The 27,882-nt window shown below is 42.0% G+C and overlaps 1 protein-coding gene across 1 annotated transcript in view; it reads right to left on the bottom strand.

The window, feature by feature from the left end:
* The window catches only part of ATG14 (autophagy related 14), a 151,292-nt gene that overhangs the window by 11,977 nt on the left and 111,433 nt on the right, over positions 1 to 27,882 (bottom strand). The window contains 2 exon segments of the mRNA XM_053697335.1: positions 3,333 to 3,343; positions 23,069 to 23,098. Coding sequence (XP_053553310.1) covers positions 3,333 to 3,343; positions 23,069 to 23,098 — 41 coding nt within the window.

Here is a 27,882-nt window from a genome sequence, read left to right as displayed (position 1 = left end):
TATAAACAAAGTGCCCAACCATAGCTTAGAGTGTCACAGAAAATAAGATTTACTTACCCCAGGACACTCATCTACATGTTTGTAGAAAGCCAAACCAGTACTGAAACGAGAATCAGCAGAGGTAATGGTATATATAAGAGTATATCGTCGATCTGAAAAGGGAGGTAAGAGATGAATCTCTACGACCGATAACAGAGAACCTATGAAATAGACCCCGTAGAAGGAGATCACTGCATTCAAATAGGCAATACTCTCTTCACATCCCTCTGACATTCACTGCACGCTGAGAGGAAAACCGGGCTCCAACTTGCTGCGGAGCGCATATCAACGTAGAATCTAGCACAAACTTACTTCACCACCTCCATCAGAGGCAAAGTTTGTAAAACTGAATTGTGGGTGTGGTGAGGGGTGTATTTATAGGCATTTTGAGGTTTGGGAAACTTTGCCCCTCCTGGTAGGAATGTATATCCCATACGTCACTAGCTCATGGACTCTTGCTAATTACATGAAAGAAATAGGGTTTACAGCTTACCCCATTCCCATACAGGGAAATAATGCCAGCCAGTTCTGATACACCAAGTCTCCTCTCAGAAAAAAAGGCTGCACATACCTTAATGCTGCTTGTAGCATGAAACCGGTCTCCACACTGAAGATGTCTCATGGTTACCTTCAGAAGTCTTGTGGGAACCAACGTGGATCTTAGTTACAAATGCTAAGATCATCAAACCTCAGGGCAGAAATCTTCTTCCATATCCCCCTGAGGAAAATAGTACGCACCGATACCATTTAAATAAAAAAAAACTTCTTGATTGAAGAAACTAAAACTAACACCTCACTTTACCATGTCTTCCTAGTATAACACAGGCAAAGAGAATGACTGAGGGTGGAGGGGATGGGGAGGGGCTATATATACAGCTCTGCTGTGGTGCTCTTTGCCACTTCCTGTTAGCAGGAGGTTAATATCCCACAAGTAAGGATGAAATCAGTGGACTCGTCATATCTTTGTAAAAGAAACTTAAACATAAGCAGAAGAATCAAACTGAAACAGCTGCCTGAAGAACTTTTCTACCAAAAATTGCTTCCAAAGAAACAAATACATCAAAACGGTAGAATTTAGTAAATGTATGAAAAGAAGACCAAGTTGCTGCTTTGCAAATCTGTTCAACTGAAGCTTCATTCTTAAAAGCCCACAAAGTGGAGACGGATCTAGTAGAATGAGCTGTAATTCTCTGAGGCGGGGCTTGACCCGACTCCAAATAAGCTTGATGAATCAAAAGTAGGACTGCAACAGCTAATCGGTAAGTTTGATCATAAAAATAGTTGTCAAACAAATCTCATTATCAAATAGGTGGTCAGCGATTAGTTGGTCAGTTGCACAGCACCAGCTGCTTTAATCTGATCATCTACTGCAACTAAGATTGAGCAAAAAAAAAATTTTTTAATCTTTTTTCTATCCGATTAATCGGACAATAATCATCCGATTAATCGGATAGAAAAATAATAAATAAAAATGTTTGCACAATACCATGTGCAGGAGTTAATCGGATTGAAGCAGCTGGTGCTGTGCAATTAACCAACTAATCGCTGACCACCTAATTGATAATGAGATTCTTTGACAACTATTTTTATGATCAATCTTACCGATTAGTTGTTGCAGCCCTAATCAAAAGCTTTAACCAAGATGCCAAGGAAATGACAGAAGCCTGCTGACCTTTCCTAGAAACAGAAAAGATAACAAATAGACTAGAAGTCTTCCTGAAATCTTTAGTAGCTTCAACATATTATTTCAAAGCTCTTACCACATCCAAAGAATTCTTAGGATTAGGACACAAAGAAGGGACAACAATTTCTCTATTAATGTTGTTAGAATTCACAACCTTAGGTAGAAATTTAAATGAAGTCCGCAAAACTGCCTTATCCTGATGGAAAATCAGAAAAGGAGATTCACAAGAAAGAGCAGATCATTCTGAAACTCTTCTAGCAGAAGAGATGGCTAAAAGGAACAACAGTTTCCAAGAAAGTAATTTAATGTCCAAATAATGCATAGGCTCAAACGGAGGAGCCTGTAAAGCCTTCAAAACCAAATTAAGACTCCAAGGAGGAGAGATTGATTTAATGAAAGGCTTGATACGGACCAAGGCCTGTACAAAACAGTGAATATCAGGAATCTTAGCAATCTTTCTGTGAAATAAAACAGAAAGACCAGAGATTTGTCCCTTCAAGGAACTTGCAGAAAGACCCTTATCCAAACCATCCTGAAGAAACTGTAAAATTCTAGGAATTCGAAAAGAATGCCAGGAGAATTTATGAGAAGAACACCATGAAATATAAGTCTTCCAAACTCGATAATCTTCCTAGAAACAGATTTACGAGCCTGTAACATAGTATTATTGAGATAGGTCTGGCCTTAATGGAAGTGGCCAAGGTTGGCAACTGGACATCCGAACAAGATCCGCATACCAAAACCTGTGAGGCAATGCTGGAGCTACCAGCAACACAAACAATTGTTCCATGATGATCTTGGAAATCACTCTTGGAAGAAGAACCAGAGGCGGGAAGACATAAGCAGGTTGGTAACACCAAGAAACTGTTAACGCATTCACTGCTTCCGCCTGAGGATCCCTGGACAGGTACCTGGGTAGTTTCTTGTTTAGATGAAAAGCCATCAGATCTATTTCTGGAAGACCCTACATCTGAACAATCTGAGAAAACACATCTGGATGGAGTGACCACTCCCCCGGATGTAAAGTCTGACGGCTGAGATAATCCGCTTCCCAATTGTTTATACCTGGGATATGAACCGAAGAAATTGAACAGGAGCAGGATTCCGCCCAAACAAGTATCCGAGATGCTTCTTTCATAGCTTGAGTCCCACCCTGATGATTGACATATGCCACAGTTGTGATATTGTTTGTCTGAAAACAAATGAATGGTTCTCTCTTCAACAGAGGCCAAACCTGAAGAGCCCTGAAAAAAGCACAGAGTTCTAAAATATTGATTGGTAACTCATTGTGCTGTCAGAGATCCCCAGAAAGCTCCCCAACCTGAAAGAAAGACTTGCATCTGTTGTGACCACAGTCCAGGTTGGACGAACAAAAGAGGCCCCTTGAACTATACGATAGTGATCTAACCACCAAGTCAAAGAGTCGAACATTAGGATTTAAGGATCTTAATTGTGATATCTTTGAATAATCCCTGCACCATTGGTTCAGCATACAAAGCTGGAGAGGTCTCATATGAAAACAAGCAAAGGGGATCGCATCCGATGCTGCAGTCATGAGACCTAAAACTTCCATGCACATAGCTACTGAAGAGAATGATTGAGACTGAACGTTCCGACAAGCTGAAACCAATTTTATTTGTCTCTTGTCTGTTAGAGACAGAGTCATGGACACTGAATCTATCTGGAAACCTAAAAATGTAACCCTTGTCTGAGGAATCAAGGAACTTTTTGGTAAATTGATCCTCCAACCATATCTTTGAAGAAACAGCACTAGTTGATTTGTGTGAGATTCTGCAAAATGTAAAGACTGAGCTAGTACCAATATATCGTCCAAATAAGGAAACACCGCAATACCCCATTCTCTGATTACAGAGAGTAGGGCACCGAGAACCTTTGAAAAGATTCTTGGAGCTGTCGCTAGGCCAAATGGAAGAGCGACAAATTGGTAATGCTCGTCTAGAAGAGAGAATCTCAGAAACTGATAATGATCTGGATGAATCGGAATATGAACATATGCATCCTGTAAGTCTATTGTGGACATATAATGCTCTTGCTGAACAAAAGGCAGAATAGACCTTATATTCACCATTATGAAAGTTGGCATTCTTACATAACGATTCAAAATTTTCAGATCCAGAACTGGCCTGAATGAATTTTCTTTCTTTGGGACAATGAATAGATTTGAATAAAACCCCAGACCCTGTGGTCAGCAGTATTGGACATAATGGACTCTAAACTTAACACTACATTACACAGAGATCCTAGCCTCCTTCTTTTCCATAGACTACCCAAACTTACAGAGAAACCTAAAAAACACTATTATATATCATGTTAAATAGCGCGAAAGCTCTCATCCCTAAAAACTGGAAATCCACTAGTATCCCTCAGATTGCAGATTGGGAGGCTCAAGTGGATAAACATTTATCATTAGAGAGATTTAGATATCTGAGAGAGGACAGGGCCGAAGTTCATGAATATATGAAAGAACTTTGGAGACCATCAATTAGATAAATTTTAGACTTTTCAGTTATTCCCGCACCAATATAGAGATTTGTATACTATACCCTACTATATTTCCCTTTTTTTTTTTTTCCCCCCCCCTTTCTCTCATCTCCCCCCTCCCTCGTCCCAAGATGAAACCCCCCTTCCCCCTTTCTTACTCTTCTCTCCACCTTATCTGGATCCCTTTTTCTTTTCGTTTCTTCTTCTTAGGACGAACATCGAAGCTCCTGATGAACGTCATACTTTAATTTGATAAGGATGTTTGTCGTTTTCACTTCATTTAATCTTCTTATGACCATATATATGTGTTACGTTGAATGTCTTACTTAACAGATTCCTATGATACACGTACTTCTCATAATGTGACACTGAATACTGTGATACGCTGTCATCTTTATTTGTGAATTGTATTTTGTTAACTTTCAATAAAGCTTTTTCAAAATTTAAAAAAAAAAAAAAAAAAAAAAAAAAACCCAGACCCTGTTCCTGAAACGGAACTGGTATGATTACCCCTGAAAACTCCAGGTCTGAAACACACTTCAGAAAAGCCTGAGCCTTTACTGGATTTGCTGGGATGCGTGAGAGAAAAAATCCTCTCACAGGAGGTCAAACTCTGAAACCTATTCGGTACCCTTGAGACACAATACTCTGAATCCATTGATTTTGGACAGAATCTGCCCAAATGTTTTGGAAAAATCTTAATCTGCCCCCAACCAGCTGAGCTGGAATGACTGCCGCACCTTCATGCAGACTTTGGGACTGGCTTTGGTTTCTTAAACGGTCTGGATTTATTCCAAATTGAAGGTGGTTTCCAATTGGAACCAGATTCTTTGGGGGAAGGATTAGGTTTCTGTTCTTTATTTTGTTGAAAGGAACGTAAACGGTTAGAAGCTTTATAGATTTACTCTTAGGTCTTTTATCCTGAGTCAAAAAAACTCCCTTCCCCACCAGCGACAGTTGAAATAATCGAATACAACTGAGAACCAAATAACTTATTACCTTGGAAAGAAAGAGATAGTAATCTAGACTTACAGGCCCATTTATCAAAGGTCTTGCGGACCTGATCCGACACTGCGGATCAGGTCCGCAAGACCTCGCTAAATGCGGAGAGCAATACGCTCTCCGCATTTAACATTGCACCAGCAGCTCACAAGAGCTGCTGGTGCAACGCCGCCCCCTGCTGACTCGCGGCCAATCGGCCGCCAGCAGGGAGCTGTCAATCAACCCGATCGTATTCGATCGGGTTGATGTCTGGCGATTCCTGTCCGCCTGTTCAGAGCAGGCGGACAGGGTTATGGAGCAGCGGTCTTTTGACCGCTGCTTCATAAGTTGTGTTTCTGGCGAGTCTAAAGACTCGCCAGAAACACGGCCCTTCAAGCTCCATACGGACCTTGATAAATGGGCCTGTTAGATACCATGTCAGCATTCCAATATTTGAGTCACAAAGCTCTTCTAGCTAAAATAGCTAGCTAAAGACATAGAGTTAACATCAATTATGATGGTATCAAAAATGGCATCACAGATAAAATGATTAGCATGTTGAAGCAAGCGAACAATGCTAGACAAGTCAGGATCAATTTCCTGCTGCGCTAGACTTTCCAACCAAAAAGTTGATGCAGCTGCAACATCAGTCATAGAAATGGCAAGCCTGAGAAAATAGCCATAATATAAATAAGCTTTCCTTAGATAAGATTCAAGTTTCCTATCTAAAGGGTCTTTAAAAGAAGTACTATATTCCATAGGAATAGTAGTACGTTTAGCAAGAGTAGAAATAGCCCCATCAACTTTGGGGATCTTTTCCCAAAACTCCAATCTAACTGCTGGCAAAGGATACGATTTTTTAAACCTTGAAGAAGGAATAAAAGAAGTACCAGGCCTATTCCATTCCTTAGACATCATATCAGAAAACATAATTTATGTAAGAACTTACCATATAAATTCATTTTTTTCATATTAGCAAGAGTCCATGAGCTAGTGACGTATGGGATATACATTCCTACCAGGAGGGGCAAAGTTTCCCAAACCTTAAAATGCCTATAAATACACCCCTCAACACACCTACAATTCAGTTTAACGAATAGCCAAGAAGTAGGGTGAAAGGAGCGAAAGCATCAAAAATAAGGAATTGGAATAATTGTGCTTATACAAAAAACTCATAACCACCACAAAAAGGGTGGGCCTCATGGACTCTTGCTAAAATGAAAGAAATGAATTTATCAGGTAAGTTCTTACATAAATTATGTTTTCTTTCATGTAATTAGCAAGAGTCCATGAGCTAGTGACGTATGGGATAGCAGATACCCAAGATGTGGAACTTCCACGCAAGAGTCACTAGAGAGGGAGGGATAAAATAAAGACAGCCAATTCCGCTGAAAAATAATCCACAACCCAAATCAAAAAGTTTTAATCTTATAATGAAAAAAACTGAAATTATAAGCAGAAGAATCAAACTGAAACGGCTGCCTGAAGTACTTTTCTACCAAAAACTGCTTCAGAAGAAGAGAAAACATCAAAAAACGGTAGAATTTAGTAAAGGTATGCAAAGAAAACCAAGTTGCTGCTTTGCAAATCTGATCAACAGAAGCTTCATTCCTAAAAGCCCAGGAAGTAGAAACTGACCTAGTAGAATGAGCCGTAATCCTTTGAGGCGGGGATTTACCAGACTCCACATAAGCATGATGAATCAAAGACTTTAACCAAGATGCCAAAGAAATGGCAGAAGCCTTCTGATCTTTCCTAGAACCAGAAAAGATAACAAATAGACTAGAAGTCTTTCAGAAATCTTTAGTAGCTTCTACATAATATTTCAAAGCTCTAACTACATCCAAAGAATGTAAAGATCTCTCCAGAGAATTCTTAGCATTAGGACACAATGAAGGGACCACAATTTCTCTACTAATGTTGTTAGAATTCACAACTTTAGGTAAAAATTTAAATGAAGTCCGCAACACCGCCTTATCCTGATGAAAAATCAGAAAAGGAGATTCACAAGAAAGAGCAGATAATTCAGAAACTCTTCTAGCAGAAGAGATGGCCAAAAGGAACAGAACTTTCCAGGAAAGTAATTTAATATCCAGAGAATGCATAGGTTCAAACGGTTCAAATTGAGACTCCAAGGAGGAGAAATTGACTTAATGACAGGCTTGATTCGGATTCGAACCAAAGCCTGTACAAAACACAGAATATCAGGATGATTAGCAATCTTTCTGTGAAAAAGAACCGAAAGAGCAGAGATTTGACCTTTCAAGGAACTTGCAGACAAACCCTTATCAAAACCATCTTGAAGAAATTGTAAAATTCTAGGAATTCTAAAAGAATGCCAAGAAAATTTATGTGAAGAACACCAAGAAATGTAAGTCTTCCAGATTCGGTAATAGATCTTCCTAGACATAGATTTACGAGCCTGTAACATAGTATTAATCACTGAATTAGAGAAACCTCTATGACTAAGTATCAAGCGTTCAATCTCCATACTTTCAAATTTAATGATTTGAGATCCTGATGGAAAAAACATAATTTATGCTTATCTGATAAATTTATTTCTCTTGTAGTGTAGTCAGTCCACGGGTCATCCATTACTTATGGGATTATATCTCCTTCCCAACAGGAAGTTGCAAGAGGATCACCCAAGCAGAGCTGCTATATAGCTCCTCCCCTCACATGTCAAATCCAGTCATTCGACCGAAACAAGATGAGAAAGGCGAAACCATAGGGTGCAGTGGTGACTGGAGTTTAATTAAAATTTAAACCTGCCTTAAAGACAGGGCGGGCCGTGGACTGACTACACGAGAAATAAATTTATCAGGTAAGCATAAATTATGTTTTCTCTTGTTAAGTGTAGTCAGTCCACGGGTCATCCATTAATTATGGGATACCAATACCAAAGCAAAAGTACACGGATGATGGGAGGGACAAGGCAGGAACTTTAAACGGAAGGAACCACTGCCTGAAGAACCTTTCTCCCAAAAATAGCCTCCGAAGAAGCAAAAGTGTCAAATTTGTAAAATTTCGAAAAAGTGTGAAGTGAAGACCAAGTTGCAGCCTTGCAAATCTGTTCAACAGAGGCCTCATTCTTAAAGGCCCAGGTGGAAGCCACAGCTCTAGTGGAATGAGCTGTAATTCTTTCAGGAGGCTGCTGTCCAGCAGTCTCATAGGCTAAACGTATTATGCTACGAAGCCAAAAGGAGAGAGAGGTAGCCGAAGCCTTTTGACCTCTCCTCTGTCCAGAGTAAACGACAAACAGAGAAGTTTGACGAAAATCTTTAGTTGCCTGCAAATAGAACTTCAGGGCACGGACAACGTCCAGATTATGCAAAAGTCGTTCCTTCTTTGAAGAAGGGTTAGGACACAAAGATGGAACAACAATCTCTTGATTGATATTCCTGTTAGAGACTACCTTAGGTAAGAACCCAGGTTTAGTACGCAGAACTACCTTGTCTGAATGAAAAATTAGATAAGGAGAATCACAATGTAAGGCAGATAACTCAGAGACTCTTCAAGCCGAGGAAATGGCCATCAAAAACAGAACTTTCCAAGATAACAGCTTGATATCAATGGAATGAAGGGGTTCAAATGGAACACCTTGCAAAACGTTAAGAACTAAGTATAAGCTCCACGGCGGAGCAACAGTCTTAAACACAGGCTTAATGCTAGCCAAAGCCTGAACATCTGGAACTTCTGCCAGACGTTTGTGTAGAAGAATAGACAGAGCCGAAATCTGTCCCTTTAACGAACTAGCAGATAAGCCCTTTTCTAAATCCTCTTGTAGAAAAGACAATATCCTAGGAATCCTAACCTTACTCCATGAGTAACTCTTGGATTCGCACCAATATAAATATTTACGCCATATCTTATGGTAAATTTTTCTGGTAACAGGTTTCCGAGCCTGTATTAAAGTATCAATAACCGACTCCGAGAAGCCACGCTTTGATAGAATCAAGCGTTCAATCTCCATGCAGTCAGTCTCAGAGAAATTAGATTTGGATGGTTGAAAGGACCCTGAATTAGAAGGTCCTGCCTCAGAGGCAGAGACCATGGTGGACAGGACGACATGTCCACAAGGTCTGCATACCAGGTCCTGCGTGGCCACGCAGGCGCTACCAAAATCACTGATGCTCTCTCCTGTTTGATCTTGGCAATCAGTCGAGGCAGCATCGGGAATGGTGGAAACACATAAGCCATGTTGAAGACCCAAGGGGCTGTCAGAGCATCTATCAGCGCCGCTCCCGGGTCCCTGTATCTGGATCCGTAACAAGGAAGCTTGGCGTTCTGGCGAGACGCCATGAGATCCAGATCTGGTTTGCCCCAACGATGAATCAGTTGAGGGAAGACCTCCGGATGAAGTTCCCACTCCCCCAGGATGAAAAGTCTGGCGACTTAGAAAATCCGCCTCCCAGTTCTCCACGCCTGGGATGTAGATCGCTGACAGGTGGCAAGAGTGAGACTCTGCCCAGTGAATTATCTTTGAGACTTCCAACATCGCCAGGGAACTCCTGGTTCCCCCTTGATGGTTGATGTAAGCCACAGTCGTGATGTTGTCCGACTGAAATCTGATGAACCTCAGAGTTGCTAACTGAGGCCAAGCTAGAAGAGCATTGAATATTGCTCTTAACTCCAGAATATTTATTGGGAGGAGTTTCTCCTCCTGAGTCCATGATCCCTGAGCCTTCAGGGAATTCCAGACTGCGCCCCAAACTAGAAGGCTGGCGTCTGTTGTTACAATCGTCCAATCTGGCCTGCGAAAGGTCATCCCTTTGGACAGATGGGGCCGAGAAAGCCACCATAGAAGAGAATCTCTGGTCTCTTGATTCAGATTTAGTAGAGGGGACAAATCTGAGTAATCCCCATTCCACTGACTGAGCATGCACAATTGCAGTGGTCTGAGATGCAGGCGCGCAAATGGTACTATGTCCATTGCCGCAACCATTAAGCCGATTACTTCCATGCACTGAGCTACTGACAGGTGTGGAATGGAATGAAGGGCACGGCAAGTATTTTGAAGCTTTAATAACCTGGACTCCGTCAGGTAAATTTTCATCTCTATAGAATCTATAAGAGTCCCTAGGAAGGGAACCCTTGTGAGTGGTAATAGAGAACTCTTTTCCACGTTCACCTTTCACCCATGCGACCTCAGAAACGCCAGAACTATCTCTGTGTGAGACTTGGCAATTTGAAAACTTGACGCTTGTATCAGAATGTCGTCTAGGTACGGAGCCACCGCTATGCCTCGCGGTCTTAGTACCGCCAGAAGAGAGCCCAGAACCTTTGTAAAGATTCTCGGGGCCGTAGCTACAAACTGGTAATGCCTGTCTAGAAAGGCAAATCTTAGGTACCGATAATGATCTTTGTGAATCGGTATGTGAAGGTAGGCATCCTTTAAGTCCACTGTGGTCATGTATTGACCCTCTTGGATCATGGGTAGGATGGTTCGAATAGTTTCCATTTTGAATGATGGAACTCTTAGGAATTTGTTTAAGATCTTTAGGTCCAAGATTGGTCTGAAGGTTCCCTCTTTCTTGGGGACCACAGATTTGAGTAAAAACCTTGCCCTTGTTCCATCCGCGGAACTGGGTGGATCACCCCCATTAATAAGAGGTCTTGTACACAGCGTAGAAACGCCTCTTTCTTTATTTGGTTTGCTGATAACCTTGAAAGATGAAATCTCCCTTGTGGAGGAGAATCTTTGAAGTCCAGAAGATATCCCTGAGATATGATCTCCAATGCCCAGGGATCCTGGACATCTCTTGCCCAAGCCTGGGCGAAGAGAGATAGTCTGCCCCCCACTAGATCCGTTTCCAGATAGGGGGCCCTCTCTTCATGCTGTCTTAGGGGCAGAAGCAGGCTTTCTGGCCTGCTTGCCCTTGTTCCAGGACTGGTTAGCTTTCCAGCCCTGTCTGTAACGAGCAACAGTTCCTTCCTGTTTTGGAGCGGAGGAAGTTGATGCTGCTCCTGCCTTGAAGTTACGAAAGGCACGAAAATTAGACTGTTTGGCCTTTGATTTGGCCTTGTCCTGAGGAAGAGTATGACCCTTACCCCCAGTAATGTCAGCAATAATTTCTTTCAAGCCGGGCCCGAATAAGGTCTGCCCTTTGAAAGGAATATTAAGCAATTTAGATTTAGAAGTCACGTCAGCTGACCATTATTTAAGCCATAGCGCTCTGCGCGCTTGGATGGCGAAACCAGAGTTCTTAGCCGTTAATTTGGTTAAATGTACAACAGCATCAGAAACAAATGCGTTAGCTAGCTTAAGTGCTTTAAGCTTGTTCATAATTTCATCCAATGGAGCTGTGCGAATGGCCTCTTCCAGGGCCTCAAACCAGAATGCCGCAGCAGCAGTGACAGGTGCAATGCATGCAATGGGCTGTAAGATAAAACCTTGTTGAACAAAAATTTTCTTAAGGTAACCTAATTTTTTATCCATTGGATCTGAAAAAGCACAACTATCCTCCACCGGGATAGTGGTACGCTTAGCCAACGTAGAAACTGCTCCCTCCACCTTAGGGACCGTCTGCCATAAGTCCCGTGTGGTGGCGTCTATTGGAAACATTTTCCTAAATATAGGAGGGGGGGAAAAGGGCACACCGGGCCTATCCCACTCCTTGCTAATAATCTCTGTAAGCCTCTTAGGTATAGGAAAAACGTCAGTACACACCGATGCCGCATAGTATCTATCCAGCCTACATAATTTCTCTGGAATTGCAACCAATGTTACAATCATTCAGAGCTGCTAATACCTCCCCTAGCAGTACGCGGAGGTTTTCAAGCTTAAATTTAAAATTAGAAATCTCTGAATCCAGTCTCCCTGGATCAGATCCGTCACCCACAGAATGAAGCTCTCCGTCCTCATGATCTGCAAATTGTGACGCAGTATCAGACATGGCTCTCCCATCATCAGCTTGCTCTGTCCTTAGCCCCGAGCAATAGCGCTTGCCTCTTAATTCTGGCAATTTAGATAATACTTTGGTCATAACAGTAGCCATGTCTTGCAAAGTGATTTGTATGGGCCTCTCTGATGTACTTGGCGCCACAATATCACGCACCTCCTGAGCGGGAGGCGAAGGTACTGACACGTGAGGAGAGTTAGTCGGCATAACTTCCCCCTCGTTGTCTGGTGATAATTTCTTTACATGTAAAGATTGACTTTTATTTAAAGTGACATCAATGCATTTAGTACACAAATTTCTATGGGGCTCCACATTGGCCTTCAAACATAGTGAACAAACAGATTCATCTGTGTCAGACATGTTTAAACAGACTAGGAATGAGACTAGCAAGCTTGGAAAATACTTTCAAATAAATTTACAAGCAATATAAAAAACGCTACTGCGCCTTTAAGAAGCACAAAAAGCTGTCACAGTTGAAATAACAATGAACCAAATCAGTTATAGCAACCAAAATTTCACAGTAAATGTATTAAATTAGCAAAGGATTGCACCCACCAGCAAATGGATGATTAACCCCTTAATACCCAAAAACGGATATCAATTTAACAAATAACGTTTTTATCACAGTCAAACACACTGTCACAGGTCTGCTGTGACTGATTACCTCCCTCAAAATGAATTTTGAAGACCCCTGAGCTCTCTAGGGACGTCCTGTATCATGGAGGATGAAGTAGGAAGACTGTGACTGAATTTTTACTGCGCAAAAAAACGCTAAAATAGGCCCCTCCCACTCATATTACAACAGTGGGAAATCTCAGTTAACTGTTTGTATGCAGAAATAAACGTTAGCCATGTGGAAAAATCATGCCCCAATAAGTTTTATCACCAAGTACCACACAAAAAACGATTAACATGCCAGTAAACGTTTTGAACATTAAAAGATTATGAAGTGTTATTAATAAGCCTGTTACCAGTCGCTTTTACTGCAGTTAAGGCTCAAACATTACTTCAGCATTAACAGTATTTTCTTAGACAAATTCCATTCCCTAGAAAAATACTTCAGTGCACGTACACTCATCAGCCTAATACCAGTCGCTACCACTGCATTCAAGGCTGTACTTACATTACATTGGTAACAGCAGTATTTTCTAGGAATTCCATTCCTTAGAAAAATAATTTACTGCACATACCTCGTTTGCAGGGGGGCCCCGCATGCTATTCCCCTTTCTGAAGTTACCTCACTCCTCAGAATGTGCGAGAAACAGCCAGTGGATCTTAGTTACTTCTGCTAAGCTCATAGAAAACGCAGGCAGATTCTTCTTCTAATACTGCCTGAGAACAAACAGCACACTCCGGTGCCATTTAAAATAACAAACTTTTGATTGAAGACATAAACTAAGTTTAAAAAACACCACAGACCTCTCACAATGACCTATCTATGTTGAGTTGCAAGAGAATGACTGGATATGACATGTGAGGGGAGGAGCTATATAGCAGCTCTGCTTGGGTGATCCTCTTGCAACTTCCTGTTGGGAAGGAGATATAATCCCATAAGTAATGGATGACCCGTGGACTGACTACACTTAACAAGAGAAATGGGCCTTGAGATAGAAGGTCTGGCCTTAACGGAAGTGTCCAAGGTTGGCAACTTGCCATCCGAACGAGATCTGCATACCAAAACCTGTGCGGCCATGCTGGAGCCACCAGCAGAACAAACGAACGCTCTATTAGGATTTTGGAAATCACTCTTGGAAGAAGAACTAGAAAGATATAAGCAGGTTGATAATTCCAAGGAAGTGACAACGCGTCCACCGCTTCCGCCTGAGGATCCCTGGATCTGGACAGATACCTGGGAAGTCTCTTGTTTAGATGAGATGCCATCAGATCTATTTCTGGAAGCCCCCAGATTTGAACAATCTGAAGAAATACCTCTGGGTGAAGAGACCATTTGCCCGGATGTAACATCTGGCGACTGAGATAATCTGCTTCCCAATTGTCTATACCTGGGATGTGAATCGCAGAAATTAGACAGGAGCTGGATTCCGCCCATACAAGTATCCGAGATACTTCTTTCATAGCCTGAGGACTGTGAGTCCCCCCCTTGATGATTGACATATGCCACTGTTGTGACATTGTCTGTCTGAAAACAAATAAACGATTCTCTCTTCAGAAGAGGCCAGAACTGAAGAGCTCTGAAAATCGCACGGAGTTCCAAAATATTGATTGGTAATCTCGCCTCCTGAGATTCCCAAACCCCCTGCGCTGTCAGAGATCCCCATACAGCAACCCAAACTTAAAGACTTGCATCTGTTAAGATCACAGTCCAGATTGGACGAACAAAAGAGGCCCCTTGAACTAAGAGATGGTGATCCAACCACCAGGATATTAATTGTGATATCTTTGTATAATCCCTGCACCATTGGTTCAGCATACAAAACTGGAGAGGTCTCATGTGAAAACGAGAGAAAGGGATTGCGTCCGATGCAGCAGTCATGAGACCTAAAATTTCCATGCACAAAGCTACCGAAGGGAAAAATTGAGACTGAAGGTTTCGACAAGCTGAAACCAATTTCAGACGTCTCTTTTCTGTAAGAGACAAAGTCATGGACACTGAATCTATTTGGAAACCCAAAAAGGTTACCTTTGTATGAAGAATCAAGGAACTCTTTGGTAAATTGATCCTCCAACCATGTCTTTGAAGAAACAACACAAGTTGATTCGTATGAGATTCTGCAGAATGTAAAGACTGAGCAAGTACCAAGATATCGTCCAAATAAGGAAATACCGCAATAACCTGCTCCCTGATTACAGAGAGAAGGGCACCGAGAACCTTCGAAAAGATCCTTGGAGCTGTAGCTAGGCCAAAAGGAAGAGCAACAAACTGGTAATGCTTGTCTAGAAAAGAGAATCTCAGGAACTGATAGTGATCCGGATGAATTGGAATATGAAGATATGCATCCTGTAAGTCTATTGTGGACATATAATGTCCTTGCTGAACAAAAGGCAGAATAGTCCTTATAGTCACCATTTTGAATGTTGGTATCCTTACATAACAATTCAATATTTTTAGATCCAGAACTGGTCTGAAGGAATTCTCCTTCTTTGGTACAATGAACAGATTTGAGTAAAACCCCAGGCCCCGTTCCAGAACTGGAACTGGCATAATTACCCCAGCTGACTCCAGATCTGAAACACATTTCAGAAACGCTTGAGCCTTCACTGGGTTTACTGGAATGCGTGAAAGAAATTATCTTCTCACAGGCGGTCTTACCCTGAAACCTATTCTGTACCCTTGTGAAACAATGTTCTGAATCCAAAGACTTTGAATCGAATGGATCCAAACATCTTTGAAAAATCGTAACCTGCCCCCTACCAGCTGAGCTGGAATGAGGGCCGCACCTTCATGCGGATTTGGGAGCTGGTTTTGACTTTCTGAAAGGCTTGGATTTATTCCAGACTGGAGAAGGTTTCCGAACGGAAAATGTTCCTTTAGAGGAAGTGTCAGGCTTTTGTTCCTTAATCTGACGAAAGGAATGAAAACGATTAGCAGCCCTATATATACCTTTAAATTTCTTTATCCTGAGGTAAAAAGGCTCCCTTCCCCCAGTAACCGTTGAAATTATTGAGTCTAACTGAGAACCAAATCATTTATTACCTTGGAAAGAAAGAGAAAGCAATGTTGACTTAGAAGTCATATCTGCATTCCAAGACTTAAGCCATAAAGCTCTTCTAGCTAAAATAGCTAAAGACATATACCTGACATCAATTCTAATGATATCGAAAATGGCATCACAAATGAAGTTATTAGCATGTTGAAGAAGTTTGCTATAAGCATTATGGTTTGACACTTGTTACGCTAAAGCCTCCAACCAGAAAGTTGAAGCTGCAGCAACATCAGCCAAAGGAATAGCAGGTCTCAGAAGATTACCTGAACATAAATAAGACTTCCGTAGAAAGGATTCAAGCTTCCTATCTAAAGGATCTTTAAACAAAGTACTATCTGCCGTAGAAATAGTAGTACGTTTAGCAAGAGTAGAAATAGCCCCATCAACTTTGGGGATTTTATCCCAAAACTCTAATCTATCAGATGGCAAAGGGTACAATTTCTTAAACCTTGGAGAAGGAGTAAATGAAGTACCCAGACTATTCCATTCCCTAGAAATTACTTCTGAAATAGCATCAGGAACCGGAAAAACCTCTGGAATAACTACATGAGGTTTAAAAACTGCATTTAAACGCTTAGTAGTTTTAATATTAAGAGGACTAGACTCCTCCATATCTAAAGCAAGCAACACTTCCTTAAGTGAAGAACGAATAAACTCCATCTTAAATAAATATGAAGATTTATCAGGGTCAATATCTGAGGTAGAATCTTCTGAATCAGATAGATCCACATCAGAAAAAGATAAGTCAGAATGATGGTGGTCATTTAAAAATTCATCTGAAATATGTGAAGATTTAAAAGACCTCTTACGTTTAGTAGAAGGAGGAATAACAGACAGAGCCTTCCGAATAGATTTAGAAACAAATTCTTTAACATTAACAGGAACATCCTAAACATTAGATGCTGAAGGAACAACAACAGGTAATGGATTATTACTAATGGAAATACTATCTGCTTTTGATAGCTTATCATGACAACTATCACAAACAGCCGGAGGAACAGTTACCAAAAGTTTACAACAAATGCACTTAGCTTTGTTAGAACTGACATCAGGCAGCGCTTTTCCAGAAGTAGATTCTGATCCAGGGTCAGGTAGTGACATCTTGCAATATGTAAAAGAAAAATCAACATATAAAGCAAAATTATCAAATTCCTTAAATGGCAGTTTCAGGAATGGGAAAAAATGCAAAATGAAACAAGCTTCTAGAAAACCAGAAGCAACTGAAAAGTGAGACTGAAATAATGTGAAAAAACTGGCCCCAAGAATGACGCCCACACATTTTGGCGCCAAAAATGACACCCATATTTTTTGGCGCAAAAAAAACGTCCGCAATACACATACGTCAAAAATGACGAAATTACGAAAAAACTTCCGGCGCCAACTATGACACAATAAATAGAAGCATTTTCTGCACCCGCGAGCCTAACAGCCCGCAATTTTTAAAAAAAAGTCAATTGAAAATTGAAGGTAAGAAAAATGAAATTTATATGCATTTTCCCAAAATGAAACCGACAGTCTGAATGAAGGAATACTGAATATCCTGAATCATGGCAAATATAAGTTTAAACACATATATTTAGAACTTTACATATAAAGTGCCCACCATAGCTTTGAGTGTCATAAATAGAAATAAGACTTACTTACCCCAGGACACTCATCTACATATAGTAGATAGCCAAACCAGTACTGAAACGAGAATCAGTAGAGGTAATGGTATATAAGAGTATATCGTCAATCTGAAAAGGGAGGTAGGAGAAGAAATCTCTACGACCGATAACAGAGAACCTATGAAATAGATCCCCTAGAGGAAGACCATTGTATTCAAATAGGCAATACTCTCTTCACATCCCTCTGACATTCACTGCACTCTGAGAGGAAAACCGGGCTTCAGCCTGCTACAAAGCGCATATCAACGTAGAATCTAGAACAAACTTACTTCACCACCTCCATGGGAGGCAAAGTTTGTAAAACTGAATTGTGGGTGTGGTGAGGGGTGTATTTATAGGCATTTTGAGGTTTGGGAAACTTTGCCCCTCCTGGTAGGAATGTATATCCCATACGTCACTAGCTCATGGACTCTTGCTAATTACATGAAAGAAATAGCATCAGGAACAGGAAAAACCTCTGAAGTAACCACAGGAGGTTTTTAAACAGAATTTAAACGTCTACTAGTTTTAATATCAAGAGGACTAGTTCCCTCAATATCCAATGTAATCAACACCTCTTAACAAGGAACGAATACACATTTTAAATTAATAAGTAGATTTGTCAATGTCAATATCTGAGGAAGGATCTTCTGAATCAGATATATCCTTATCAGAGGAGGATAATTCAGTATGTTGTCGGTCATTTGAAATCTCATCAACTTTATGAGAAGTTTTAAAAGACCTTTTACATTTATTAGAAGGCGGGATGGCGGATAAAGCCTTCTGAATCCCATCAGCAATAAAATCTTTTATATTCACAGGTATATCATGTACATTAGATGTTGAAGGAACAACAGGCATTGTACTATTACTGATGGACACATTCTCTGCATGTACAAGCTTATCATGACAACTATTACATACCACAGCTGGAGATATAATCTCCACAAATTTACAACAAATGCAGTGATTTCTGAGAGAAGATCAGATTGAGACATCTTGCAAATGTAAGAGAAAAAAAACATATAAAGCAAAAACAGAATTTATGTTTACCTGATAAATTACTTTCTCCAACGGTGTGTCCGATCCACGGCGTCATCCTTACTTGTGGGATATTCTCTTCCCCAACAGGAAATGGCAAAGAGCCCAGCAAAGCTGGTCACATGATCCCTCCTAGGCTCCGCCTTCCCCAGTCATTCGACCGACGTAAAGGAGGAATATTTGCATAGGAGAATTCATATGATACCGTGGTGACTGTAGTTAGAGAAAATAAATCATCAGACCTGATTAAAAAACCAGGGCGGGCCGTGGACCGGACACACCGTTGGAGAAAGTAATTTATCAGGTAAACATAAATTCTGTTTTCTCCAACATAGGTGTGTCCGGTCCACGGCGTCATCCTTACTTGTGGGAACCAATACCAAAGCTTTAGGACACGGATGATGGGAGGGAGCAAATCAGGTCACCTAGATGGAAGGCACCACGGCTTGCAAAACCTTTCTCCCAAAAATAGCCTCAGAAGAAGCAAAAGTATCAAATTTGTAAAATTTGGTAAAAGTGTGCAGTGAAGACCAAGTCGCTGCCTTACATATCTGATCAACAGAAGCCTCGTTCTTGAAGGCCCATGTGGAAGCCACAGCCCTAGTGGAATGAGCTGTGATTCTTTCAGGAGGCTGCCGTCCGGCAGTCTCATAAGCCAATCTGATGATGCTTTTAAGCCAAAAAGAGAGAGAGGTAGAAGTTGCTTTTTGACCTCTCCTTTTACCAGAATAAACAACAAACAAGGAAGATGTTTGTCTGAAATCCTTTGTAGCCTCTAAATAGAACTTTAGAGCACGAACTACATCCAAATTGTGCAACAAACGTTCCTTCTTTGAAACTGGATTCGGACACAAAGAAGGCACAACTATCTCCTGGTTAATATTTTTGTTAGAAACAACTTTCGGAAGAAAACCAGGTTTAGTACGCAAAACCACCTTATCTGCATGGAACACCAGATAAGGAGGAGAACACTGCAGAGCAGATAACTCTGAAACTCTTCTAGCAGAAGAAATTGCAACCAAAAACAAAACTTTCCAAGATAATAACTTAATATCTACGGAATGTAAGGGTTCAAACGGAACCCCTTGAAGAACTGAAAGAACTAAATTGAGACTCCAAGGAGGAGTCAAAGGTTTGTAGACAGGCTTGATTCTAACCAGAGCCTGAACAAAAGCCTGAACATCTGGCACAGCCGCCAGCTTCTTGTGAAGTAAAACAGATAAAGCAGAAATCTGTCCCTTCAAAGAACTTGCAGATAATCCTTTCTCCAAACCCTCTTGTAGAAAGGATAGAATCTTAGGAATTTTTACCCTGTTCCATGGGAATCCTTTTGATTCGCACCAACAGATATATTTTTTCCATACTTTATGGTAAATTTTTCTAGTTACAGGCTTTCTAGCCTGAATAAGAGTATCAATGACAGAATCTGAGAACCCACGCTTTGATAAAATTAAGCGTTCAATCTCCAAGCAGTCAGTTGGAGGGAAACCAGATTCGGATGTTCGAATGGACCTTGAACAAGAAGGTCCCGTCTCAACGGTAGCTTCCATGGTGGAGCCGATGACATATTCACCAGGTCTGCATACCAAGTTCTGCGTGGCCACGCAGGAGCTATCAAGATCACCGAAGCCCTCTCCTGATTGATCCTGGCTACCAGCCTGGGAATGAGAGGAAACGGTGGGAACACATAAGCTAGGTTGAAGGTCCAGGGCGCTACTAGTGCATCTACTAGAGTCGCCTTGGGATCCCTGGATCTGGACCCGTAGCAAGGAACCTTGAAGTTCTGACGAGACGCCATCAGATCCATGTCTGGAAAGCCCCATAATTGAGTTATTTGGGCAAAGATTTCCGGATGGAGTTCCCACTCCCCCGGATGAAATGTCTGACGACTCAGAAAATCCGCTTCCCAATTTTCCACTCCTGGGATGTGGATTGCAGACAAGTGGCAGGAGTGAAGCTCCGCCCATTGAATTACTTTGGTCACTTCTTCCATCGCCAGGGAACTCCTTGTTCCCCCCTGATGGTTGATATATGCAACAGTCGTCATGTTGTCTGATTGAAACCTTATGAATTTGGCCTTTGCTAGTTGAGGCCAAGCCTTGAGAGCATTGAATATCGCTCTCAGTTCCAGAATGTTTATCGGGAGAAGAGATTCTTCCCGAGACCATAGACCCTGAGCTTTCAGGTGTTTCCAGACCGCGCCCCAGCCCACCAGGCTGGCGTCGGTCGTTACAATGACCCACTCTGGTCTTCTGAAGCTCATCCCTTGGGACAGGTTGTCCAGGGTCAGCCACCAACGGAGTGAATCTCTGGTCCTCTGATCTACTTGGATCGTCGGGGACAAATCTGTATAATCCCCATTCCACTGTCTGAGCATGCACAGTTGTAATGGTCTTAGATGAATTCGCGCAAAAGGAACTATGTCCATTGCCGCAACCATCAAACCTATTACTTCCATGCACTGCGCAATGGAAGGAAGAAGAACAGAATGAAGTACTTGACAAGAGCTTAGAAGTTTTGATTTTCTGGCTTCTGTCAGAAAAATCTTCATTTCCAAGGAGTCTATTATTGTTCCCAAGAAGGGAACTCTTGTTGACGGGAATAGAGAACTTTTTTCTACGTTCACTTTCCACCCGTGAGATCTGAGAAAGGCTAGGACAATGTCCGTATGAACCTTTGCTTGAGGTAGAGACGACGCTTGAATCAGTATGTCGTCCAAGTAGGGTACTACTGCAATGCCCCTTGGCCTTAGCACCGCTAGAAGGGACCCTAGTACCTTTGTGAAAATTCTTGGAGCAGTGGCTAGTCCGAATGGAAGTGCCACAAACTGGTAATGCTTGTCCAGAAAGGCGAATCTTAGGAACCGATGATGTTCCTTGTGGATAGGAATATGTAGATACGCATCCTTTAAATCCACCGTGGTCATGAATTGACCTTCCTGGATGGTAGGAAGAATTGTCCGAATGGTTTCCATCTTGAACGATGGGACCTTGAGAAATTTGTTTAGGATCTTGAGATCCAAAATTGGCCTGAATGTTCCCTCTTTTTTGGGAACTATGAACAGATTGGAGTAAAACCCCATCCCTTGTTCTAATGGAACAGGATGAATCACTCCCATTTTTAACAGGTCTTCTACACAATGTAAGAATGCCTGTCTTTTTATTTGGTCTTAAGACAATTGAGACCTGTGGAACCTTCCCCTTGGGGGTAGTTCCTTGAATTCCAGGAGATAACCTTGAGAAACTATTTCTAGCGCCCAAGGATCCTGAACATCTCTTGCCCAAGCCTGAGCGAAGAGAGAGAGTCTGCCCCCCACCAGATCCAGTCCCGGATCGGGGGCCAGCATCTCATGCTGTCTTGGTAGCGGTAGCGGGCTTCTTGGCCTGCTTACCTTTGTTCCAGCCTTGCATCGGTCTCCAGGCTGGCTTGGTTTGAGAAGAATTACCCTCTTGCTTAGAGGATGTAGAATTTGAGGCTGGTCCGTTTCTGCGAAAGGGACGAAAATTTGTTTTATTTTTAGCCTTAAAAGACCTATCCTGAGGAAGGGCGTGGCCCTTTCCCCCAGTGATGTCTGAAATAATCTCTTTCAAGTCAGGGCCAAACAGCGTTTTCCCCTTGAAAGGGATGTTAAGCAATCTGTTCTTGGATGACACATCCGCTGACCAAGACTTCAGCCAAAGCGCTCTGCGCGCCACAATAGCAAAACCTGAATTTTTCGCCGCTAATCTAGCTAATTGCAAAGTGGCGTCTAAGGTAAAAGAGTTAGCCAACTTAAGTGCTTGAACTCTGTCCATAACCTCCTCATAAGAGGATGCTTGATTGAGCGACTTTTCTAGTTCCTCGAACCAGAAACACGCTGCTGTAGTGACAGGAACAATGCATGAAATTGGTTGTAGAAGGTAACCTTGCTGAACAAACATCTTTTTAAGCAAACCCTCTAATTTTTTATCCATAGGATCTTTAAAAGCACAACTATCTTCTATAGGGATAGTGGTGCGTTTGTTTAGAGTAGAAACCGCCCTCTCGACCTTGGGGACTGTCTGCCATAAGTCCTTCCTGGGGTCGACCATAGGAAATAATTTCTTAAATATAGGGGGAGGGACAAAAGGTATGCCGGGCCTTTCCCATTCTTTATTTACAATGTCCGCCACCCGCTTGGGTATAGGAAAAGCTTCGGGGGGCACCGGGACCTCTAGGAACCTGTTCATCTTACATAATTTCTCTGGAATGACCAAATTGTCACAATCATCCAGAGAAGATAACACCTCCTTAAGCAGAGCGCGGAGATGTTCCAATTTAAATTTAAATGTAATAACGTCAGGTTCAGCTTGTTGAGAAATTTTTCCTGAATCTGAAATTTCTCCCTCAGACAAAACCTCCATAGCCCCTTCAGACTGGTGTAAGGGCATGTCAGAACCATTATCATCAGCGTCCTCATGCTCTTCAGTATCTAAAACAGAGCAGTCGCGCTTTCGCTGATAAGTGGGCATTTTGGCTAAAATGTTTTTAATAGAATTATCCATTACAGCCGTTAATTGTTGCATAGTAAGGAGGATTGGCGCACTAGATGCACTAGGGGCCTCCTGAGTGGGCAAGACTGGTGTAGACATAGAAGGGGATGATGCAGTACCATGCTTACTCCCCTCACTTAAGGAATCATTTTGGGCAACATTATTATCAGTGGCATCATTGTCCCTACTTTGTTTGTCACATTCATCACATATATTTAAATGGATAGGAACCTTGGCTTCCGAACATACAGAACATCGTCTATCTGATAGTTCAGACATGTTAATAGGCATAAACTTGATAACAAAGCACAAAAAACGTTTTAAAATAAAACCGTTACTGTCTCTTTAAATTTTAAACTGAACACACTTTTTTACTGAATATACGCAAAAGTATGAAGGAAATGTTCAAAATTCACCAAAATTTCACCACAGTGTCATAAAGCCTTAAAAGTATTGCACACCAAATTTGAAAGCTTTAACTCTTAAAATAACGGAACCGGAGCCGTTTTTACATTTAACCCCTATACAGTCCCTGGTATCTGCTTTGCTGAGACCCAACCAAGCCCAGAGGGGAATACGAAAAAAAACACCAAAAAACTCTGAGCCATCTCCGTGGAGATGTTGCCTGTGCAACGGCAAACAGAATGACTGGGGAAGGCGGAGCCTAGGAGGGATCATGTGACCAGCTTTGCTGGGCTCTTTGCCATTTCCTGTTGGGGAAGAGAATATCCCACAAGTAAGGATGACGCCGTGGACCGGACACACCTATGTTGGAGAAATTATCAATTTCCTTATATGGCAGTTTCAAGAATGGGAAAAAAATGCAAACAGCATAGCCCTCTGACATAGAAAAAGGCAAGAGGCATATAGAAATGGAGTTTTTAAATCATGAAAATGTTTGGGGCCAAGTATGTCGCACAACGCAATTTTTTGGCGCTAACATCCGGAAATGACACACTTGCGTCGTTGAAGACGCAACCTTGTGCAAAGAACTCAGCGTCAACCAAGACGCTGGAAAGGACGAATTTGCGTTATGGGACGTACCTTTGCGCCAAAAAAAATCTCGCGCCAAGAATGACGCAATAAACTTTGAAATTTTGCGCCCTCACGAGCCTAATTTTGCCAGCGAAATTTAATGAAAAAGGAAAATTTATTCTTACCTGATAAATTTGTTTCTTTTACGATACGATGAGTCCACGGATCTCATCCTTACTTGTGGGATATCGCCTCCTGGTCAGCAGGAGGAGGCAAAGAGCACCACAGCAGAGCTTTATATATAGCTCCTCCCTTCCCTCCCACTCCAGTCATTCGACCGAAGTTAGAAAGAGAAAGGAAAAGCCAAGGTGCAGAGGTGAAGTTTAACAAATTAAAGACCTGTCTTATAAAAACAGGGTGGGCCGTGGACTCATCGTATCGTAAAAGAAACAAATTTATCAGGTAAGAATAAATTTTCCTTTTCTTTTACAAGATACGATGAGTCCACGGATTTCATCCTTACTTGTGGGATACAAGACAGGAAACGGGAGGGACAAGACAGGAAACCTAAAAGGAAGGCACCACTGCTTGGAGAACTTTCCTCCCAAAAACAGCCTCACACGAGGCAAAAGTATCGAATTTGTAAAATTTGGAAAAATTCTGAAGAGACGACCAAGTCGCAGCTTTGCAAATCTGTTCAACAGATGCATCATTTTTGAATGCCCATGAAGAAGCCACCGCCCTAGTGGAATGATCCGTAATTCTTTCAGGAGGCTGCTGTCCAGCAGTCTCATATGCCAAACGGATGATACTCTTCAGCCAAAAAGAGAGAGGTAGCCGTAGCTTTCTGACCCCTACGTTTCCCTGAAAAAACGACAAACAAGGAAGACGATTGTCGAAAATCCTTAGTCGTCTTTAAGTAGAACTTCAAGGCATGGAACACGCCCAAATTATGTAGCAGCCGCTCCTTCTTAGAAGGGTTCGGGCACAAGGAAGGAACAACAATTTCCTAATTAATAGTCTTAGTAGAAACAACCTTAGGAACAAAACCAGGTTTAGTACGTAACACCACCTTATTAGAATAGAAAATAAGATAAGGAGAATCACAATGTAATGCTGAAAGCTCAGAAACTCTGCGAGCAGAAGAAATAGCAACCAAAAATAAAACTTTCCAAGATAATAACTTAATATCTATGGAATGCATAGGTTCAAACGGAACCCCTTGAAGAACATTAAGAACTAAATTCAAACTCCAAGGAGGAGCAATTGGTCTAAATAAAGGCCTGATTCTAGTCAGAGCCTGACAAAAAGATTGAACATCTGGAACATCTGCCAGACGCTTGTGTAGTAAAATAGACAAAGCAGAAATCTGTCCCTTTAAGGAACTTGCAGACAACCCTTTTTCCAAACCATCTTGGAGAAAAGACAAAATCCTAGGAATCCTAACTCTACTCCATGAGTAGCCCTTGGATTCGCACCAATAAAGATATTTACGCCATATCTTGAGTGTGTCCGACTGGAATCTGATGAATTTGGCCAAAGCCAACTGAGGCCAAGCCTGAAGCGCATTGAATATTGCTCTCAACTCCAGAATATTGATGGGAAGTAGAGACTCCGATAGAGTTCACACACCCTGAGCCTTCAGGTAGTTCCAGACTGCTCCCCATCCTATCAGGCTGGCGTCCGTTGTCACTATCACCCATGAGGGTCTGCGGAAGCACGTCCCTTAGGACAGATGATCCGGTGACAACCACCATAGAGTCCTTTGTCTCCTGATCCAGATCTATTTGAGGATACAAATTTGCATAATCTCCATTCCACTCTCTGAGCATGCTCAGTTGTAGAGGTCTGAGATGAAAACGAGCAAACGGAATGTCGTCCATTGCCGCCACCATCAATCCAATGGCCTCCATGCACTGAGTCACTGACGGCCGAGGATTGGACTGAAGGGATCGGCAGGTATCCAGAATCTAACTTTCTGACGTCCGTCAAAAAGATCTTCATGGACAGAGAGTCGATTAGAGTTCCCAAGGAAGGAACCCTTGTTTGTGGAACTAGCAAACTCTTTTGCAGATTTACCTTCCACCCACGAGTCCTCAAAGGACAGAACAATTTCGGTATGAGACTTTGCCAGTTGATAAGACGCCTGGATCAGAATATCGTCAAGATAAGGCGCTACTGCAATGCCCCACGGTCTTAGAACCGCCAGCAGAGACCCCAAAACCTTTGTGAAGATCCTGGGTGCCGTGGCCAGACCGAAAGGAAGGGCCACAAACTGAAAATGTTTGTTCAGAAAGGCAAACCTTAGGAACTTGTGATGATCTCTGTGGATAGGAACATGAATAAATGCATCCTTTAAATCCACGGTAGTAATAAATTGACCCTCCTGGATTAATGGAAGAATGGTACGAATAGTTTCCATCTTGAAGGATGGAAGTCTGAGAAACTTGTTTAGACTCTTGAGGTCTAAAATAGGTCGGAACGTTCCCTCTTTTTTGGGAACTACAAAGAGATTTGAATAAAACCCCTGTCCCTGTATTGGAACGGGACATATTACTCCCATGGAGGAGAGATCTCTTACACACCGTAAGAACGCTTCTCTTTTTATCTGGTCTACAGATAATCGTAGAAGAAACCTTCCTCTGGGGAAGGAATTTTTGAACTCCAACTGATACCCCTGAGACACAATTTCTAGTGTCCAGGGATCCTGAACGTCTCTTATCCAAGCCTGGATAAAGTGAGTAAGTCTGCCCCCTACCAGATCCGGTCCCGGATCGGGGGCCGACCCTTCATGCTGTCTTGGTAGCAGCAGTTGTCTTCTTGGATTGTTTACCTTTGTTCCAAGACTGGTTGGGTCTCCAAGTGGACTTGGCTTGTGAGTCTTCCTGTTTAGTGGAAGGGGAAGAGGGCACTGCCTTGAAATTTCGAAAGGAATGAAAATTACTCGGTCGCCCTCTTTGTTTGGACTTTTTACCCTGAGGTAGGAGGTGACCCTTGCCTCTCGTGATGTCAGAAATAATCTCCTTCAAGTCAGGCCCAAACAAGGCCTTCCCCTTGTAAGGAATAGCCAAAAGCTTAGATTTAGATGATACATCCACAGACCAAGATTTTAACCATAAAGCTCTGCGGGCTAAGATGGAAAATCCTGAACTCTTAGCCGCCAATTTGGTAATCTAAAAGGTCGCATCTGTAACAAAAGAATTAGCTAACTTAAGGGCTTTAATTCTATCTTGTATTTCTTCCAAAGAAGTCTCAGTCTTAAGAGATTCTTCTAAGGCATCAAACCAAAAAGCCGCAGCAGTCGTAACTGTAACAATGCAGGCCGCCGGTTGATATCACAACCCCTGATGAACATAGATCTTCTTGAGAAGACCCTCCAGTTTTTTTATCCATAGGGTCTTTGAAAGCACAACTATCCTCAATAGGAATAGTAGTCCGCATAGCCAAAGTGGATATAGCTCCTTCCACCTTAGGCACCGTCTGCCAAGAATGCCGAATAGCATCAGCAATAGGGTACATTTTCTTGAAAATAGGAGAAGGGGAGAACGGGATACCCGGCCTCCCCCATTCCTTGGCAACAATTTCTGAAGTCCTCTTAGGAACAGGGAAGACGTCAGAATAAGAAGGTACCTCTAAATATTTGTCCATCTTACTCAGCTTCTCTGGAGGGACCACAATTGGATCACAGTCATCCAGAGTCAACAAAACCTCCCGGAGTAACAGACGGAGGTGTTCAAGCTTAAATCTGAAGGACATCACGTCCGAATCCGCCAGGGGCAATGCACTTCCTGAGTCAGAAAGTTCCCCTTCAGACAGAGCTTCCATACCCCCAATTCAGAGACCTGGTAGAGTACATCTGAAATTGCCAAAGCATCAGAAGTCGGTTGGACCACATGGGTCTCTTTCCCACTGCGCTTGCCTTGCAGTATTGGCAAA

This window comes from Bombina bombina, chromosome 1 (assembly GCF_027579735.1).
Source record: "Bombina bombina isolate aBomBom1 chromosome 1, aBomBom1.pri, whole genome shotgun sequence".
NCBI lineage: Eukaryota > Metazoa > Chordata > Amphibia > Anura > Bombinatoridae > Bombina > Bombina bombina.
The sequence above is the reverse complement of the archived record's forward strand: the minus strand, read 5'-3'. Positions and strand labels throughout refer to the sequence as shown.